General features: G+C 36.1%; 1 protein-coding gene across 1 annotated transcript in view; it reads right to left on the minus strand.

Annotated features, from left to right (window-relative positions):
- Positions 1 to 1,618: 1,618 nt before the first annotated feature.
- LOC106665151 overlaps positions 1,619 to 13,732 on the minus strand; it is a 61,166-nt gene continuing 49,052 nt past the window's right edge. The window contains exons 3-7 of the mRNA XM_024226346.1: positions 6,199 to 6,457; positions 3,573 to 3,836; positions 3,330 to 3,491; positions 2,994 to 3,239; positions 1,619 to 2,927 (exon numbers count right to left, since the gene is read on the minus strand). Coding sequence (XP_024082114.1) covers positions 1,905 to 2,927; positions 2,994 to 3,239; positions 3,330 to 3,491; positions 3,573 to 3,836; positions 6,199 to 6,457 — 1,954 coding nt within the window. The 3' untranslated portion in view covers positions 1,619 to 1,904. The remainder of the gene's footprint in view (positions 2,928 to 2,993; positions 3,240 to 3,329; positions 3,492 to 3,572; positions 3,837 to 6,198; positions 6,458 to 13,732) is intronic.

The following is a 13,732-nucleotide window of genomic DNA, read 5'->3' on the forward strand; positions in this document are numbered from 1 at the left end:
CTGCGCTTTATGACCTTCAACTAAATGTATGATTACGTTACATTGGCTTTTTTACTTTGTTTTCTTTGCTGCCAGTACAATTGTCAAAGAAAATGAGAGAAAAGCGCTTCGATTCTAGTACTCAGCTGGTTACGATGTGACAGTATACAATTTTAACTTGTAAGTTTCGTAAGAACACAATGGTATGGTGTTATTAGATATTGAATAAAAGCCTTCGACACTGTGTGCAATAATCACCTAAATTTTCAGGTTAATTCAGCACTTGAATAATTTTATCATAATATTTCCAATTGTGAAACTGCCATATGCAATGTAACAGCCTGATATCCTAAGGTTCAGTTCTTGGGTAAACACTATTCAACATATATACAGAGTGAGTTTAACTTCTAATTTTATTTTTTGGTAAAAAACTGAGATGTAAACTTTTTTTGTTTAGTTTCTCATGATCTAGAAGTTTTGGTATAACTCTACAAGATTGCGGTTTATAAATTTGAAAGGTTTTTTAACTTCACTAATTTCGTGGTCCGCTTGACCAATTAATACATTACATTTAATTAAGGTTTTTAGTTAAGATGAAAAAAAGTTAACGGCACGAGTGGGATTCAAACCCACAATTTTCGGCTAGATACGCCGCTGCTCTACCACTTGAGCTATCGTGACCTCGATCCACTCAGACATCAACTTCCTATCTCAACCCCCCATTTTGAAAAATGGCAAAAAGGAGGGAAAACTCATAAGGTGGGGTTGAGATAGGAAGTTGATGTCCGAGTGGATCGAGGTCACGATAGCTCAAGTGGTAGAGCAGCGGCGCATCTAGCTGAAGATCGTGGGTTTTTTTTAACGTCGAATTTTATCAGCGCAAACGGTTTTTAATTTGGTACAATCAATTTATTAGCAAAAAACTATTTCCAAATATTGTTTCTTGTGAATGAAATCTTCTCCGCCTTCTTCAACTAAGAATTTATTTATTATTTTAATTAACAGTGAATTTTATTTCTACGCCTGCCCTATGTGGTCAAATGCTTGGAAAACTATGACAAATTTCAAGGTGTCGCTGTTTTGTCCAGCAAACACTGTCCTTTAATCTGTCAAGCAATTCTACTTAAATTTACGAATTGACAGAAAAATTTGTTAGGCTTGTGAGAACAACCTTCATCAGCATATAAACGTTATTTTAAATTTATAAAATGAGCTTAATTCAATATAAAAGGTACAAATATAAGAAGATGAAGCATATCCTGCTTAAAGTTAGATTTAAATCTTTTAGTTAAGGTTTTTTTGTGTCTTTTTATCCCCATCTTTTAAAATTAGTTTTACTTTTTACATTTTTTGCATGTTTTTCTGACCATATGAATAATGATGTAGAAAAGGAACAAAATTGTATTAAAGTTAAACAGACATTGAAAATGTCAATACGCCAAAACCCGCCTGGCAGACCAAAAAACGACTGAAAAGTCCAAACTATAAGTGAGAAATGACTACAAATACAGTCAAAGTAAGCACAATAAAATATATTTATTTACTTATGATAAATATTCATTCAAAATATGCTTCAAAATCAGATTTTAACTTCTAATTAATTCAAAATTGTTGTATTTTGGGAAGTTAAACAATTAACAACTTTATTATATGTACTTTATTGGAAACTTTTTACATATTAATTTACTAAAAAAATGTACCAAGTTATTAAAAGACATTCCTTCTACTCATTATAGTGTATTTGAGATCGAACACAACGATTTAACCTTATAACTATTTTTTGTGTGCATCCTTTGAAAGGTAATAACTTTAAAAATATTGACAGCTTCATTAAACATAGTGTTTTCTTCTGTCAATCACAAATAACATCCATACATGTGTAAACAATGATTATTCTATAAATACTATAATTTCAATAAATATTTTTAATACAGGCCAGACGGTAAATCTGAGAGTTTTTTCATGGACATTGAAAGGTTTGCACCATTCAGGCTCTTGCTGTAGTAGTCACATTGATTGTTGACTACGAATGGAGTTGTAATTGGGTTGTCTTTGAGTGTGTTGCCAGAATACAGGCCTGCGTTAAATCTTCCTTTTTTGAGAAGGAATGTCTGATTAGCTTGGTCATCGTTTGCCGGCAAGAAAACAGTCCTGTCCTGAGGATATCTTAAGCTCTCTTCACTCTTCTGCATTTTCTTTTGAGCGAAGACGTCCTTGTTTAAGCCAAGATTTCTTTGTAATGGAACTGGCTTCATATCTTTGAATGTATTTTCATCTGTGTTATCAGTGACGACGATATCGACCATTGTGTCCAGACCATCTTTGATTCTGTCTAGACTCTTGGATTTGATTTTCTTATTGTCATTGCCTTCAATGTATATTTTTGTACTGTTGTTGCTCCTGTCAATATTACTTACACTCTCTGCGGTGAAGAATACACCGTCCAAGCTACACCTCCGGCTTTTAATTTCCGGTTTTATTTCAACAGTCGGTGTCGATGGTTGTAAACCATAGTGGAATGTTTCTCTCCTCTTGACATAGTGTTTCTGCAGATCTGTGTTTATGTTGTTTTGGTTACATTTGGGTTGAGAGCTGTAGTAGGCGAGATTGATGTTTTCATTTGAACTACTAAGCATGGAGTCTGAATTGTCCCGCGACTCCTCTTCCTCGAAGAACTGATAGCTGTTTGAGAATTCCCTCTCGAGAAACAAGCTTCGGGACCTCCTGGGAGGATGCTGAACAAGCATCACCGGGACAATCTCTGCCTCATTGTTTTCAACACTCAGCATATCATTTTGTGACCTATGAATAAATCTGGAATAATATTTTGTGAGGGCAGCGTGCTCTTTGACCGCCCGTTTGGGGTCCGCTTGCTCCTTGTAGTCTGTTTCAGCATCGTTGATGATGTTCTGTAGTTCTTCGATCACTTCATCAATCGTAGTCTCCTCCTGGAAAAAATTATTTAATCTTTTGAACTCTTCTTGAATGGGTTTGTTACAGAAAATAGCACTTACGTCTTCATTTTCTTTGGAGTCCATGACGAGTTTGCCATTGTTGACGGCGTACATTTCATAAATCAAAGGTTCCCTTTCGATCCCATCGTCCTGACCAGAGGAGCTGATCCCTTCGTCTTCAGCCGGTGTTGAGCCACCTTGGTTTGGAATCCCCCTTAAAGAAGACACCTCACGTTCGAGCTCATCACAGCGAGACTTCAATCGGGATTCATTTGACGACACCATGGACTTTTCATCATGAAGAATCTGACAAAACCACCAAATAATATTTTATTTGAACATTTTGGAAATACCCAAAACGTATTTTTTGTCGGGAGATATCTTTTTATTCTATACCTGTAGTCGTTTTTCTAAATGGCGGACTTTATCTTTGAGATAGTGCATTTCTTTTATAAGTTCAGACTCCCTGTACTTGATCTTCTTAACGTCAACGTAGATCTTTTGCCATCTGGTAAGTTCAGCATGCAAGGCTTCGTTTATTGCTTTATTTGGTATTGTCTGAAAACAAACACTTTTTTAAAACAACTGCTAAACCTGCACGACCGCCGAGTATTGCGGAATGGCATTTTTGAATGGCACCTTGACGACGTCAAATGGCTTGTAGCCGGCCTGGTCCAGTTCTGCCTGGATGTAAAGCTGGACCTGGGGACCGGGCGCCGACTCGACGAAACTGTTGATGAAGGCTATCCCAGCTAGGAGCAGATCTGGACAGGCACTGCTCAGCATTCCGCAGAGGAATCTGAATCTTACCGGCTCACCGAACCTAAGCCTCATCGTCGACATAGCATCGCTCACTGGACTGTAGCCTTTACCACCAGAATCCTCGCACGTTTTCCTCAAAATCTATTAAAAAAAGTTACAATTTAGCCTATTTTAAAACTTATAGTAAACTAGTACTGATATATTAAGAGCCAATAGGAAAACCACCTGAATAAATAAACAAACCATAAATTAGAAAAACAAGAGCTTGGACAAATACGCAAAAAACGATTTTCTCTGAGAAATACGGTTCTTATTCACCCTACAGAAGAACTAGAGATTCTTTGACCGAATACTAAAGGAAATGGGCATTTATAGAAGATATCATCTGAAGAAAAGCAGAGACGATGAATCTGGATTTGCAGCTGTGAAGCTTTTCTAAAGAAATAAATCTAGGAATCATTTAATTTCTCTTTTTATGTAAGGAGAAATATGATGATGATTTTTGATGACTCCCTATTAATTTTTTTCATTCTGTATTTCTTTCACATGTTCCTTTTCTTTCTTTCCCTCACCCTTTCAACCCATCTTATTTTACTGCTTTTTTCATTTTTTTCTTTCTCTCGCACTCTTTCTTTCTAATTCTCTTTTAATTCTCTTTTCTATATTCTCTGCCTCTGTATCTATTCTTTTTTATTTATTTCTCGTTTTTCTCTCTGTCTCCATTTCTCTTCTTTTTTAATTTTTCACCCCTTCCGTTTTTTTTTCTCTTGATATCTTTCCATTTTTTCTCCTCTCCAACTTTCTCAATATCTGTCGTTTTTTCCCTTCTCTCTCTCACTCTCTCTCTCTCTCTCTCTCTCTCTCTCCCTCTCGTTCTCTATTTTTGATATCTGTATCTCACTCACTTTCTTTCTTTCTCTCTACATATTTTGTCAATACCTTTCTATTCTATTTTCATTCTTTATCACTCTCTCTCTCTCTCTCTTTCTTTCGCTATTTTTGATTTCTGCATCTCACTCACTTTCTTTCTTTCTCTATACATCTTTTATCAATTCTTCGCCTTTCTGTCCTATTTTCATTCTTTATTTTTTTCTTTCTCTCTCCCTCATTCCCTCCCTCACTCCCTCCCTCACTCTCTCTCTCCCTCTCTTTCACTATTTTTGATTTCTGCATCTTACTCACTTTCTTTCTTTCTCTATACATCTTTTATCAATTCTTCGCCTTTCTATCCTATTTTCATTCTTTATTTTTTCTTTCTCTCTCCCTCACTCCCTCCCTCCCTCCCTTTCTCTCTCTCTCCCTCCCCCCTCTCTCTCTTTATTTCTATTTCTTTGTTTTTGTGTTCTCTATCTTACTTACTTTCTTTATTTCTCTCTCTCTCTCTCTCTTTCTCGCTTCCTGTCACATCATTATCTCTATAACTCTCATTTTCTCTTTATTTCTTAATTTTTCCCAATATCTTTCTTTTTTGCTTCTAAATCTCTATCTTTTTTCACTGTCTTTCTCTATTCATTTCTTTATCTTTTCTCTCTTTTTATCACTCTCCTTTTCTTTATTTCTCTCTTTCTTTATCTCTCTTAACATGTTTATCTTTTTGGCTTGCTCTATATCTCTCACGTCTTTTTTTTCTCTATCTTTTCTCACTTTCTTTCTGTATTATTTTTTCTTTATTTCTTTCTATATCTCTTTTTCTATTTTTATCTCTCACCCTATTTCTTTCTTTTTCTCATTATCTTTATATTTTTTCTCCTGCCCCATCTTTCTCACTCACTCCCTTTCTCTCCTTTTAATCTTTCGTTCTCTTTTCTGTATTTATAATTTAAATATCATGGACAACTTACAATTGTAAAAAAATTACGAATTTAGAGAGTATAATATACCAAGTTACACGTTTAAAAAGTAGTCGGCGAATTAATGAACAGCGAAGGAATCCCAGAAAAGATTCAACTTGTCTTAATGTTTTTTTTTCAAAATTTTCGAAACTACTGATTTGAAAGAACGCTGAACATGCTCGAGACAATTTTTCACATTCCTTTGTTTAGAAACCTGCAGAATTTTTCGTTGTTAATAGTTTACCGATTATTTTTCACTGCCATTGTTCTCGGTTTAATTTATTTTTTCCAGCCTGCAAGTTATTACATTGTCCCACGATAGTTTCCAAAAATTATCTGATCATTATTCGTTAATTATACGTTTTTTTTAATTACAGAGAGTAGAACTGTCCAAGTAAGGAATTTTCCAAAATATAACAATAAAGAAAACTAACCTAATGTTAGTATTATAAAAATTGGTTGATGTTATTCCAGCTGGCACCCCAGCCGAGAAAATTTTTAGTGAGATAAACCTTGTTTTAAAAAGGTTTGTCTTAGTTAAAGAACAGTATATTTGGCCATCTGAATTTAAACATGTTTTGCGCAACGCAAAACTTTTTTCTATTGTCATACTTATTTATCCAAAGTAATTTATAAGAAAGCTTGTTTTTCTGCACAACCCATGTCCTTACTTGCAAGGCTAATATCCTCGATTTGTTTAGGTTGCTCATGATGCAGGCCGCAAGGGTGAAGAGCCCAGCAGAAGAGGCTGCAAGTCTGCGCGGCGTCTCCGGGCATCGTAGGCAGTGCGACAAACACTGCAGACAGGCGAGCTCTTCCAGCAGGTTCTGCCTCCTCGCAGTCGACGTCTGGTTCGCCTGAACCGTCTTCAGCAGCTCGAGGAGGTGCGTTATGCCGTCGAGGCCCGGTCCGACGAACTCTTGGACGAAACTGGAACCAAAAACATGCATAAAAAATGTGAAAATGAAAATTTCAGAGGTTTTTAATTATTTAGTTTATATTTGCTTTGTTAGATCTTAAGAACTAATTAAAAATGAGACATAAACAAGCTTACAAAGCGAACCTTCTAAAAAGACTAAACTATGAAGTTAATTACTAGAAAAAAAATCAAGACTAATTGTCAAAAATCATTCAGAAGCATCACTGACCAGCATAACCATGGACGTTCGACCTGTTGTCAAACCTGGCCGAATCTGCTCTCGCTCTACGAGTTAAATGGCCTGGCCTGCGTGGGCTTAAAAATCGTCTGCGGCTTTGTTTTTCAACCGGCATTTGGACGAGAGCGTTCGGAGACGAAATTGTAAATGATATTAAAAATAGAAATGATCGAGAGTTTGAGGATAAAAGGAAAAAACGTTTTGGGATTTTATTCCACGTTGTTTTCAGCCGAGGAATGTATCTTTCAACCTAGTTGACCCGAGCCCTTCTGTGGCATAGGAATGCACATCATCAATGAGCACCTCGGACAGAAGGAAAAAAGAAAATGTGACGAACAATGGAACTCACTCATTAGACACAAACAATCCAAGAACCTCCTAACAAAATTTGTAAGGAAAGACAACAGAATTTATTAAAGGAAGCAGGAAAAAACTGCGAATCCTAACGGCATTTTTAACTGGAAACTGCAAGCTAAATGGACATATGAAGAAGTTGGCATAACATAACACGGCATGTTTAGATTCTGCAAAGAAGCAGAGGAAACACCAACACACCTTCTAACAAACTGTGGTGCTATGCTTGTCCGCAGGAGAGTGCTTTGGGACATTCAACGTAACTGTAGAAGAGATTCAACCACTGAAACCGGGCCTACTAATCAAGTTATTTGATGAACTGGGACGGTGTGCTTTAAGCACAGAACGGGGAATGCAATAGCTCTTAAAGGGCGCAGTATATCTACCTACTTCCGCTGATAGTTTTCTTTTACATTTTATACCATTTTACGTTGAGGAATTTTCAATCTGTTGTTGGCAAGAAATTCCGACTAGATGAACGTAAATCACGCCGTCGGTTTTTGTTTTGTCCTGATAAAATTGAAAATATCGCCCGTCCCGGGGCACTCGTATTTATCGGCGGCGTTTTTTAAAACGGTCTTTCTTTATGGTCGGCCCTGAGCGGACAAGGCTTTTGTCCATAAGGACCGCGATCCATAAAACAGATAAACGAATTTCAAGCCTTTCGCCGACGTTTATCATGAGCGATAAATTGCAAATGGGCCCGTCCCTCCATTGTTTCTTTTTGTCAACGGGAGCGGCCGAAGAAGTTTATGGCGTGGCGCAAGCCACTTTATGCCCTTTCGGATCCATGCGGGCTTTGGAAATGGTGACCGTATGAACGTTTTTTTTTCATTAATGAAACATGAAGTATACAGGATATTCAATTGTTTTTATTTTGATGAAACGCAGACCAGTGTTGGCGTTTTAGAAGGACGTCTAAGACAAAAAAAAGTTTATAGCAGATTTTGTGTAACTTTAGTGATATTCAGATCAATCAGATAGTGAATAAACCGCGGACGATTTAGTCCAACTAGGTCAAATTTGGAAAGAACGTGATTTTCGGTGAGATTGGACAGTTTTTTGACAAAGCAGGTATTTTGTTCTTTTAAAATATCAGTGACTTTAGTGTTTAGATGTCTGACATTATTAAATCACGGACACAAATTAGGCAGCAGGTTTTTCGTCTTTTACAAACTTAGACCTCCGAGCTATCTGTGGATTTTCTGTGACAACTGCGGAGGAATTAGCGACTTTTCAAATTTGGGGAAAAAAATAATTTTGTTGTTTTCCAAATTTTCTGTGGTGATTTTTTTACTGCTCAAATCCAGTATATTTAGCAATTTAATGATTATTATTGAGCAATTGATTGACGAAATAACATCTTTCAATTAATTAATCTTTATGTAAGGTATTGGTTGAGATAAAAAAGTCAGTGTCAAGAGCGGGATTCGAACCCACGACCTTCGGCTAAATGCTGCTCTACCACTTGAGCTATCGTGACATCGCTCTACGCGAACTACTTGAAACTTCTACTTGAAAAACGGCAAAAAGGAGGGAAAATTCGAAAGGTTGGGTTGAGATGGAAGTTGGTGTCCGAGTGGATCGAAGTCACGATAGCTCAAGTGGTAGAGCAGCGGCGTATTTTGCCGAAGGTTCGAATCCCGCTCGCGACACTGACTTTTTTTATCTCAACCAATACCTTACATAAAGATTAATTAATTGAAAGAATTTAGCAATATTCAGATGAATGCTAGTGAGCCAATTTGAGTTTGTGAGAATTGCGAACAAGTGGCATATGCCAAAATGTTTATCCAATGAGATTATCCAAATTTTTCATACTTAAAAAGTCAGTTTTAACGTGAATAAGTTTTTGGAATGGATACAGATATCCTTTTTGCGTCATCGATTTCGCATCTATTGGGCTAGGATAGGCTAGATATTTTTGTGCAAATTTTTTTTTACAAATTCAGTGACTTTAGTGATGTTCAGATTGACGACCGTTTTTAGACTTCTGGCGCAGTCTGTGGACTTTTTGTCTGACAACCTAGAAAAAGTGGAGATTTGTCAAAGCGAGATGAAAAGGTTTTCAATGAGATTTTGCAGTTTTTTATGCAGATTTTTCTAGTTTTTCAAATTTAATGACTTAGTAATGTTTATATGGGCAACACTGTTTAGATTAAGGACAGGAATCAGCGCATATTTTAGTCTGACAATCGTGAAGAAGTGGAGACTTGTCAAACTCGACGAAAAATGGTTTCCGTTGAGATTTGGCAGTTTGTACCATTTTCAACTTAAGGGAGTTTGGTAATGTTCAGATGAATGACGGTGTTTCGACCACGGATGCTTTTTGTGGACGTATAGTCTGACAACTGCGAGGAAGTGTTATTAGACAAGACACAAGGTTTTTGTAGTGAGATTTGGCAATTTTTATGCACATTTTTGTTCTTTTACAAGTTCAGTGAGTTATGTTTAGATGGATGACTTTGTTTAGACCTACCACGCTATTTTTGGATTTTTTCAGACAACTGCGAGGAAATGGCGACTAAATCACATTTGAGAAAAAGGAGTTTTTCATGTGATTTGGCATTTTTTGAGCAGATTTTTTTTGTTTTACATCTTCAGTGTCTTTGGTGTTAAGGGCGTTCGGAGACGAAACTTTAAACTATATCAAAAATAGAAAACGTCCGAGAGATTCGAGTTTTAGGATACGAGGAAAAAATGTTTAGATATAGACGTTTAGTCCTAGAAAATAGGAAGCGATTGGATGTTCTAGACTCTCCTTTGCGAGGAGGTTTCAACTTGTCAAAGTCGGCCAAAAATATATTTTCCCTGAGATTTGGTAGTTTTTTGAGCGGAAAATTGTATTTATACAACTGTAGTGACTTCAGTGATGTTCAGATGAGATGACTGTTTAAAATTCTGACACGAATCATTTGTGTTTAATCTGAGGTAGTGGCATTTATAAAAGACACAGGATTTTAATTTAAATAATATTTTTAGATGAATGATACTGTTCAGACTATGGTCGTTTTAGACTGATAACTGTGAAGAAGTGCCTCAATGTTGTAAAGTATTTTCTCATCAGGTCTACCGGTTTGTTGTGCAGACTTTTTCACTCCGATGGCAGCGATTTGACCGAACCACATTGATCACCGGAAATCTTCTTGGGTCAAATTATCTTATGAATTTGTGAATATATCGATGCCTTTCAAAATAAAAACCAGGTAGATGCAATCAATACTAATTTCGCGAAGGCCTTTGATAAGTTATTCAGATATCGTGAGATGCGGTCGGGTGTGATGTAGGTTTCAGAAAAACATTTTCTTTATCGTGCCAACGTTTCGATCTTTATTGAGATCATCTTTAGGGCCTGGGATTTACAAACAATGTTTACATTTAACAATTACATTTAGGATGCGGAAAAGTGAATTTATACAATGCAAAATATAAAAATCCAAAAATATTACATACAGAACAAAACAAATATAAACGTAATTTCTTAGAAATGGTTTATATCAACAGAGATAAACACAGCATCAATTACAGAACAGATACATGTAAACTCAGTCGCAGCTTCGCCAATATCATTAACCAAATACAATATAGATAACATACATATATCATAAACATAAACATAAAACATAAATCCCAGGCCCTGAAGATGATCTCAATAATGATCGAAACGTGGCACGATAAAGAAAATGTTTTTCTGAAACCTACATCACACCCGACCGCATCTCACGATATCTGAATAACTATAGATTAACGGTCACTAATCTCTACGCCTTTGATAAAGTCTACTTTTTCATAAACTAGAACTGCTGGGTATAGGTGGCAATTTTTACATTGGTTGATTGACTGTTTATCTGGCAGAATACAGGTGGTATCTTTGAATGGTATTCAGTCAAGGGCCATTAGCGTAACCTCTGGGGTACCTCAGGGTGGCCATCTTCCACCTCTTCTCTTCAACATTTTCATCAACGACATTCAATGTGTAAATTTAAGCTGTTCGCAGATGATTTAAAGATCTATTGAGTAAGTCATTAGAAGACTGTGTTAGTGTTCAGTTTGAAATGAACAACTGAGATTGGTGTGATAAAAATAACTTGTACCTGAACATTAACAAATGCCAAATTATACGCTTTTACAGAATTCCTAATCCATTTATATTTATAATATTTGTGATATAAATTTAAATGAGCAAAAGTCAATAAAAGATTTAGGAATCATTTTTGACACTACTCTATCTTTTACTGATCATAATTGTACTGATTGTAAATAAAGCCGTAAAACTGCTAGGATTCGTAAAAAGAAACTCCAAAGATTTCAACAATATAAATTGTATAAAAACTTTTCAATTATTCGCTCTATTCTTGAGTCCAACTCTCCAGTTTGGTCCCCAAGTTATCTTTATTCAAGGCTAAAGCCGTGAATAAAGATTGTTATTATTTTTTTTTACGAGGGTTCGCAACAGCAGAGGTTATATCAACCCTCGGGGTGCCGGTGTTTTTGAAAAAAAAAGCCCATTTGTATGTCGAGTTCGAATGCAGGGCGGCTGGATTCGAACCCGGGACCTTTACCTTACAGTGATGAGAGCCGTGTCAGCGCCTAAACCGTTGCGGCCACCGACGCCCCCTATTATTATTAATAATATAATTGTATTGCAATTCCTGAATATCTAAACAAAATGGAAATCTGGGGTGCGACATTCATGTATCTGGTATACAAAGATCGTTGTTGTTGTTAACTCTCTTGTTTCTCTGATGAAGAAGAATGCGAGCCATGTTGAAACGTATTACTTATCGTAAGCCAAACACGTGGCAATTTCCCACAGGTCCATTAATTATGGAACTGGAAAGAGAGAAACGATTATATACGCCCATCCTCGCCTTTAAACAAGTCGGGACATAATGAACTTAATGACACCGCACAGACGGTTAATGGGCCCCCTAAGATTCACCGAAATCGAAAGCTTAAATTAAATCGCTCGTTATTAAACAAAAAAAATTATTTTGATGATAAATAGGCCTTCTTAACTAACTGTAAACGGGCAATTTGACTTTTTTCTTCGAAACATTTAATAAGTCTTGGTAAAAATTATCCATTTAAAAAAAGGTATTAAAATATTGTTTTATTTCAGGGTGGATTTTGTGATTCAGTGGATTTTGTTTTAACTAGGATAACAGAATAATGTACAAGATCGCATTAAAATATTTTATTTTATTTATTTACAGTCCAAACAAGTCAGGTACCGAAGCATAGGACAGTCAAGCGACACAACAAAACAATCATTACAATACAAACTATTAAGAAATGATACAAAAATAAAGATAACAGCAAAGAAGCGCCTAAACTAAAAAAAATCAATATTATATATAAATAGATTATTCGGAGATCGTGAGATGTGTGGTGATTAGTGACCGTTAATCGATAATTATTCAGAAATCGTGAGATGCGGTCTGGTGGGATGTAGGTTTCAGAAAAACATTTTCTTTATCGTGCCAACGTTTCGATCTTTATTGCGGTCATCTTCAGAGCCTTGTGTTGTCTGCATTTCAATAAAAAAGTTCTCTGGTTGATAGCCGATGCGAGTTTCTTTCATTGTTGGCGATGTCCTTCAGAATACTTTTAGCTTTGTGTCCTTATGTAGTTGAAATTTGTTCATCCCATGTTCTTCGTTCTTATCGTGTGGAAATGTGTGGTACATCACCAGACGGCATCTCACGATTTCTGAATAATTATAGACTAATGGTCACTACTCACCACACGTTATTATAATCGTTGTTAAGCTTAATTTTTGTACTTTCGGGCTATGTCAACAATGCTTGGGGTTTATGTTCTTACAAGTGACAAAAATAAGGATAAAATCAACAAAAATTTCTTTTCGGAATTGCTTTATTTACCGAGTTTGGTATCTTTACGTGTAATTTATAGGGTTCTAAGTTTATATAAAGTTTCCTGCGGATCGGTGTAGTCGTTGAAAATTTATCATCATTTTTGTGTTATTTTGGTGAAATAAATGGAGAAAAAATCGTAGGCGGAAGGCGAAAAATTTGCCTAGAAAAAAATTATTTTTTGATCTTATAAAAAATTTGTATTCGGCGGTTTTTCAGTTTGCTAAAAACGAATAACAGTTTGGTTTTTTGCTAAAACATTATTTTAACATGCTAAATTCAGCTAAGCCCAGGATAGAGCTATGCGAAAAAGTTCAACAATGGACAATCGCAGAAATAAGTGGCAAGGTACTGACTTAGGATTGATAGTAGTAGTGGATGATGTCTGGACATAAACTCTGGAGGAATATCGACTCGGAGAAGGAGAAATAATTCTGTGCAAGTATTGCCAAGGAAAAGAAAAAAACCGGAGGAACATGCCTCTCTGTTAGTGCCTGAAGGAAAAATAGGACACATTAAGCTCTTAACAAAGCTTTTGGATACGATAAAAAGCCATAAGCTTAACGAAGATCTCTGGAGAATGCACAATAGACAAATTCGTCGGAAAGAGGCCGATTTCTTTTAACCTTAGCATTATCTTGAGCTAATCTAGCCGAGTTTTGAGCAATTTTATTAGATAGGAAAAATTGAACCTGGTTTTTGTTCGTGGCTGATTTTCATCTTTGCAGACGGTTTTCTATTCATGACTTTTCGGCGCAAACGGAAACGATTTCGTTTTTTTTACAATAGTTCTGATCCACTATCTTTACGCGTCCTAT

The sequence above is a fragment of the Cimex lectularius genome, unplaced genomic scaffold, assembly GCF_000648675.2.
Source record: "Cimex lectularius strain Harlan isolate CLEC.00 unplaced genomic scaffold, Clec_2.1 scaffold80, whole genome shotgun sequence".
NCBI classification, from domain to species: domain Eukaryota; kingdom Metazoa; phylum Arthropoda; class Insecta; order Hemiptera; family Cimicidae; genus Cimex; species Cimex lectularius.